The following is a 6,159-nucleotide window of genomic DNA, read 5'->3' as shown; positions in this document are numbered from 1 at the left end:
GGGACCCTTTGGGATCGCTGTCTCAATGCAGGACTGCCACGTCCTGAGCTCAGCAATATGCCAGCAAATGAAGCTTTAGCCCCCTCGAAGGGTGCTTGGTACACCTCACATGTCCCTGAAAGAGCCAACTCCTTTGTTCTTTTCACAAAATCACACTAGGTGGCTACAGGAGGTGAGTCAATTCCCTCACCCTTTCAGAGAAGCCTACCATGTGTTTTTTTCAGAGAACACATTCTGGATCCTTCCCCCTCCCTCCAACACGTTCCCTACCCTCAGGTGTAGATACATATCACACTTGACAAAATTTACCTTTGATGACAACCTAGCCTGCGCACCAGGCACTGCCACTGCAAAGGTGTTTGCACAAAGTCAGTCATGATAGAAACAAAACCAGTCACCAGAGGGTGACTTGAGAGCCACCTCCGCTGGCTCTCGCTAGGAGGGCCCCAACCTTCCAGTCACTCAAAATAGGTTTGCCTCAGGCAGACCTATCAATGGGATTGGAAACAGCACCCCAGGAGCCCCCCTAACACTGGCCTGACCCCAAAGCCTGAAATAGCTGATGCTTTGCTTCAAATCCATCCAAAGTAAAATGTAGAAGAGAGAGAAGTGCTTCCAATGTGTACTGCTTGGGAGTTTCCAGCTGTGTCCATGCAGCCTTCATGGTGCTCCTGAAGACTGAGACACTCCAAACGCTCTACCCTCCCCTTCCTCACATCCCCTGGGCCACAGGGAAGCACAGGGAGGGGTGGAGCTGGGAGGGACAGGGCAGCTCTTATCTATACTTGCTTTAGAACTAGAGAGAATCACCCCTGCCTCCTCCCAGTGCTCATGGAGTTCCGTGTGTCTCTAGTCAAGCGTTGTGGAGTCATGCCTTTGGAAGGGTGATTAGAGGAGTGAGAGAAACAGACAGAGTCCCAGAAGAGGGATGTGCACACATGAATCTCCTGAAGACACATGGAGGCCGAGGTTTCCTCCCTCACCGTGCTCTGTGGGAGGCTGGTGCTCCTCCAAAGCTCAGCATTCAGGGCTCAGGTCCAGCTGTTGAAGAATATCCTGCAGAGCCCCCTGCAGCCTGCTCAGAGCCACCACCTCTGTGGAGTAGAGTGAGGCTTCCAGGACGCCGTCCAGGCTCTCCGGCTTCTGCAGGCCACTGGTCGGAGGCAGGGAGCAGCTCTTGGAGGAGGCCAGCAGGTGGAGAAGGTCTCGGAGGTTCTCTAGGTCGTTGGATATTTGCAGCACATTCGGGGAAGGCAGGCTGTTCAGGATGTGTTGGTAGACCGCGAGCGTGTGGTCCATCTTGGACAGAGTCAGGATGGGGTGAAGCCCAGGAATGAAGTCCAGACCAGTAACCCTCTGCTTGGCGGACACAGAGTGCTGTGTGGGAGGAAGAGGAACAATGGGAGCTCAGCAGGCAGACCCATCTCCAAATCCCTGCATCCCGTCAGCGAGCCGGGGCTGCCTCCCTCTTTCTCCACCTTCCGGGTCCAGGCCTGTGTTTCCTGTGGCCAGCAGAGGCTGAGCCACCCTGCCCTTCACTGCTGCTCTCTCCAAACGTCATCTGTGAAGAACCAGCCATGGCTCTCTAGTTCTTAAGTTCCCTCTAGCCTTCTACCCTATATCAGACCTCTCCCTCCTAGTCATATTCTCATGTTCTTCCTCGTTGGGGTCAGAGTCGGGCCCCCCACTCTGTGACTGCAGTTAGCAGGAAGGACTTTCCCCACCCCATTGGCTTTCTCTCATTGCTACCTACATTTGAGTAGTTGGGTCTCCAGTGTGCAGCCCTGATGGCTATTTTTGAAAGATGATGACAATTATCCCCGTGGATGTACAAGCCTTTTATTTTAAGATATCTCACTTCTCCTGGGCTGCTGAGGCCATGGTTAAACATCCATATTTGCCAGGAGACATGGAAATCTCCAAATGGCTCCACCAGAGCGTGTTTCACTATATCTGGTTTAAGCCTCAGAACAACCTGCTGGATCCCATACAGAGTTACCATTTTCAAGGTGGTAAAACCAAGTCCTAAAAACACTAAGGGACTTGCTTAAGCTCTTACAGATGGAAAGCAGATGTGGGGAGAGACATGCAGCACAGAGACATCTGGGGAAATGGCTGAAGATCTAGGCGGCTGGGCCTCAGAGAAAGACCATGGTGGTCATGGACAGCTGTTAGCAGCTGCAGAGAGGGCTGGCTGTGAGGGCTAAGGCTTGCTTTCCGTGGGACTGTGAAAGGAGAGCGAGCAATAGGCAGGAAAGCCTAATGATCCTCCTGCCTAATGGAGATACTGATGGAAATCTGGTCCCTGTCAGTGGGACTCCATGACACTTAGGGTTTCCTATGGTCCCGATACTAGAGTTCAGGGAGTAGTTTCAGGTAGGAAGGAGAATGAGAGAGAGGCAGTAATGGAGGGCTAATGAAAAAGGGAGCTAGTGGTCTGGGAGCAGGGAGGAACCCAGGTTCTCCCTGCCTGATGTGTGCCTTACAGGCTCAGCTAGCCACTGAGGGCTGGGTTTTCTGTAGCAGGGTAAAAATGAACCTAGGTGGCCTTATAATGGCACAGAACCTTACGGCTTCTTAATGGGAGTATATGACAAAGGTAAGTCCCTTAAGGTGGCTTAGAATTGGAGCCCTGTGACACAGGCAACACAGTTGAGCAGCCCAGGTGCCAGATTTAGAATTGGAACCACTCGGCTCTGGCTTCCAGCAGGCAGCGGGGTCAAGAAACCAGAAGTAATGAGCACCCTAGACTTATAGCTCCTCAGCTTCCAGGAGGCACCTGGCATCAGAAAGCACTCCAGGTGTGTCTCAGACTCTCTGGTTCTAGCCCGACTTTTCCATCATCCCAAGTCTCCCTACCGTGTGAGAAATGTCATTGATCCTGGTGACGATGGTCTTGATGAGGGTTTTCGTGTCATCCTGGACTTTCTGGATAGGCACGGATTGAACATAGGCCAGACAGGACCAAATCCACAGGAAGTAGCACAGCGGTTTCAACCACATTTTCCTCCCTAGGATCATCTTCTGAGGCCTGGAGAGAAAGCATGACACTGTTCACAAGCCCAGTGTGAACACATCCATCGGTCTCGCTGACAACCTGCTGTAGGATGTGGGTGGGTAAAATTTGCTTTCTTCCCTTCTCAAAGTCAAAGACCATTCATTATGGAACCTAGACTAATGAAGTGCGGACCTTGGGAATAAAGCCACAGGGGTGTGTCCAGTAGATTGTGGAGCAGTACTTGCCAAATGGACTTGGTGATGATGGGGCCTTTATCACACACTTCAAGGGGAAGAGAACAAGGTCTTAAGGTCTAGGTTGCGTGTAGTTGTTTGCTCTCTGCCTAACTTCAGGTATATCACACCACCACTCAAAGCTCCACCTTTCTGCCCGTAATCTACCTGTCTTCCAGCTTTTATGAAGATCAAATTAGCTAATGCATTTGGAGGAGTTGGGAGGTGCCCCTTTCACTACGAGGGACCCAGGGCTGCCTTGACCTTCCTGCTGCTATGTCTGTTGAGGCCTTTATTACTGATTTATAAGTTCCGTCCTCTCCCAGTGGGAACCTGAATCCAAGCGGCCTTTCTCCACCAGGCAGACACAGCACATCAAGGATGGACGATACTTCCTACCCTCCAGGGTCTCCGTGTCACAGGAGAGAGAGACAAGCAAGTAGGCTCCAACCAGTGCGGGAAGATGGAGCTTCACAAGACATCGCTAGAAGACCGGAGGGGGTTGCCTCGGCCTGTGCTGAAGACTGAAGAGGGGCTGGGAAATAGAACACAGTAGCCCCAAGTGGCCGGAATTGCAAAGGAGTGGAGGCAGGAAAGAATACAGCACATTCACCTAGAATGCTGGAGCTTTCAGGCCTGGAACCGTGCGTTTCTAAATTAACATTATGCGATTCTTGATTAAGAAACACAGGTTTGATGAGGTGCTTGGGACAAACAGGTAATGACGATAAATGTGTGCGAGCCTGTAGCTGGTGATCCGTGCTGGAAGTGTGTGTGTGGGCTTGAATAATAAAGATATTCATGAATATTAGAGTGGAGAGTGTGGGGATGACAGAAACGCTAACTTCTCTCGTTTTCTGTTCTTCCTCATCTGGGTCTTGGGAACAGGTAATGCCGTTTTCATCCATTGGTGGTGATATTCGTATAACTCACCTTCTGGCAGTACAGCAAAACGAGCAATCTGCTTATATTTTATTTATAATGCTTGCTTAAAGGTACACTCTTTTTAATCTGTGTTTTACAGAAGAGAAAACAAATGAGGCCGGGAAAGATGAGCCAACTTTTCCAAAGTCAAAAAAGTTAAATCACAGGCTGGAGTGTGCGAAGGGCAGTCCGAAGTACAACATGCCCCATCCCCCATCCACAGCTTCGCTTTCCGAGGTTGCAGCTGCCCATGGCCATCTGTGACCGAAAATATTAAATGGAAAATTCCAGAAATGAGTAATCTATAAGCTCTCAAAGACAACGGCCATATACTGAATAGTACTGTGACGTCTTGCACTGTGTCATTCTGCCCTTCCTGGGTGTGAATCAGCCCTCATCCGGGTGTCCACCCTGGACCTATTACTCGCCTCTGAGTCACTTAGCTGCTTGGTTATCGGATCAACTGTCGTGGAATCACAGTGTTTACTTCTGCTAACCTTTATTTAACTTAATAGTGGCCCTAAAGCAGGGAGTGTGGTCAGGGGAGGCATGGACATGAAGAGACGAGCTTGAGATCTCTGGGTCCGAGCTCCGAGGCTCGTGAGGCACAAATGAGCAGAAGTGGCTTGGTGTCCTCACGGGTTTCTGGAGTCGACTGGAAGTCACAGAGCATACTCTCCCTGGATCTGTGGTGTTGCTAACGTAAATCCTCTGTTTAGCTCCCCGAAACCCCAATGAAGGAAGCAAGTATAATGTCAGGCCCCAGGCTTTAACTGCAGGCTCTGTTTTTTGTTGTTTGTTTTCTGTGGGTCTCTGGGCAGCATAGTTAATTTCCCAAAGCATCCGGTCCTATCAATAAAATGGAAGTGATACTAGCATTGGCCCTGAAGGGTAAGGGAGATGAATTTTTTTATAACCCTGCCTATCTTGGCTTGTGTCTGGCTCATGGTTGAGGGAGTAAACGCCAGCCACTTAAAAATTGTAGTAATTACTGGGCAGAAGCTGGAATGCTCGGGGCGGCAGCACCTGCAGCTGACTGGGTCGAGCCCTTGGTCCACTGCCTCCCACAGCCATCCCAACCACCTGGCACACGTGGCTTTCCCCTGCAGCACAAGGCTGTGGCACTCATTTCTAAGATGTCTGTTGGTGACACCTCCTCCCTCCCAAGATTTACTGCCAGATTAACCATGGTCGTATCATAGCTGTTTTCACATAATGGCCGCCCTGTGCTGTTGGAATGGGCAAGCAGGTTTACAAGGCCTCTCTCAGCCATGGGTGCTGGCAGTAAATTACAGGGCTTTGAAAACATGGGATGGAGACGCTGTTGCTGGGTAAGCAAGCCTAAGCCGATAGGCCAGGCTTCTGGGACATGCGTCAGGGGTGACAGAGAAGCGGCCACAGCTCCACCTGAAATCAAAGTCGTGGTGAGAACAGTGCCCTCACAGCGCGCACACACATCAGCATACATAACCGTGTCGCGGAGGCTGCAGTTACTCCCACTGTCTTACTTTCCTTTCTCTCCCAGTTGAAGATGCTCCCAAGTCCTAAGGGAACTGTGTGACCCTGGCAGGCAGCTACCACACTTGCCAGCCTCTGCCGTCGGGTGCAGCCAGACAGCCAAAGCTGGCGGATGAAGTAGAAGGAACTTGTTGAAATGTGGCAGCTCTCAGCATTGTCTACAGTGGCCCATGCATACCTCTAATTTTAGCACCTGTGAGGCTGAGGCAGGAGGATTTCTTATAAATTCAAGGCCAGCCTGGGCTACAGAGTAAAACCTTGTATTAAAATTCATTGATTGAATAATTAATTAATTAAACAAATAAATAAACAAAGCAAGCTAGTAAAATTAAAGAGCGAAACAGCGTCCTGTTTTAAGAATGCACGTCGTTGAGGGATGAGGGACAGCTGAGTAGAGCATCTCACCTGACAGCTCCTCTGCAGGCTGCCTGCCCTCCCCTGCCATCTAGGCCACATCAAGCCTCGCCTCCATTGTGATGCCCTGGC

General features: G+C 50.5%; 1 protein-coding gene across 1 annotated transcript; it reads right to left on the bottom strand.

The window, feature by feature from the left end:
• Positions 1 to 839: 839 nt before the first annotated feature.
• Lep (leptin) lies at positions 840 to 3,017 on the bottom strand. Its single transcript, XM_055608191.1, has 2 exons — positions 2,860 to 3,017; positions 840 to 1,377 (listed from the first exon to the last, which is right to left on the bottom strand). The coding sequence occupies exons 1-2, from the start codon at positions 3,001 to 3,003 to the stop codon at positions 1,018 to 1,020; spliced, it is 504 nt and encodes a 167-aa protein (XP_055464166.1). The 5' UTR covers positions 3,004 to 3,017; the 3' UTR covers positions 840 to 1,017.
• Positions 3,018 to 6,159: the final 3,142 nt, after the last annotated feature.

This window comes from Psammomys obesus, unplaced genomic scaffold (genome assembly GCF_907164565.1).
Source record: "Psammomys obesus unplaced genomic scaffold, mPsaObe1.curated_primary_1811, whole genome shotgun sequence".
In the NCBI taxonomy this organism is placed as follows: domain Eukaryota; kingdom Metazoa; phylum Chordata; class Mammalia; order Rodentia; family Muridae; genus Psammomys; species Psammomys obesus.
The sequence above is the reverse complement of the archived record's forward strand: the minus strand, read 5'-3'. Positions and strand labels throughout refer to the sequence as shown.

Bases quoted from the DNA above. Each gene is read 5' to 3' on its own strand.
- Lep (XM_055608191.1), bottom strand. From the start codon at position 3,003: ATGTGGTTGAAACCGCTGTGCTACTTCCTGTGGATTTGGTCCTGTCTG. The intron at 1,378-2,859 runs GTAGGGAGACTT...CCTCCCACACAG, and splicing joins TCAATGACATTTCTCACACG to CACTCTGTGTCCGCCAAGCA.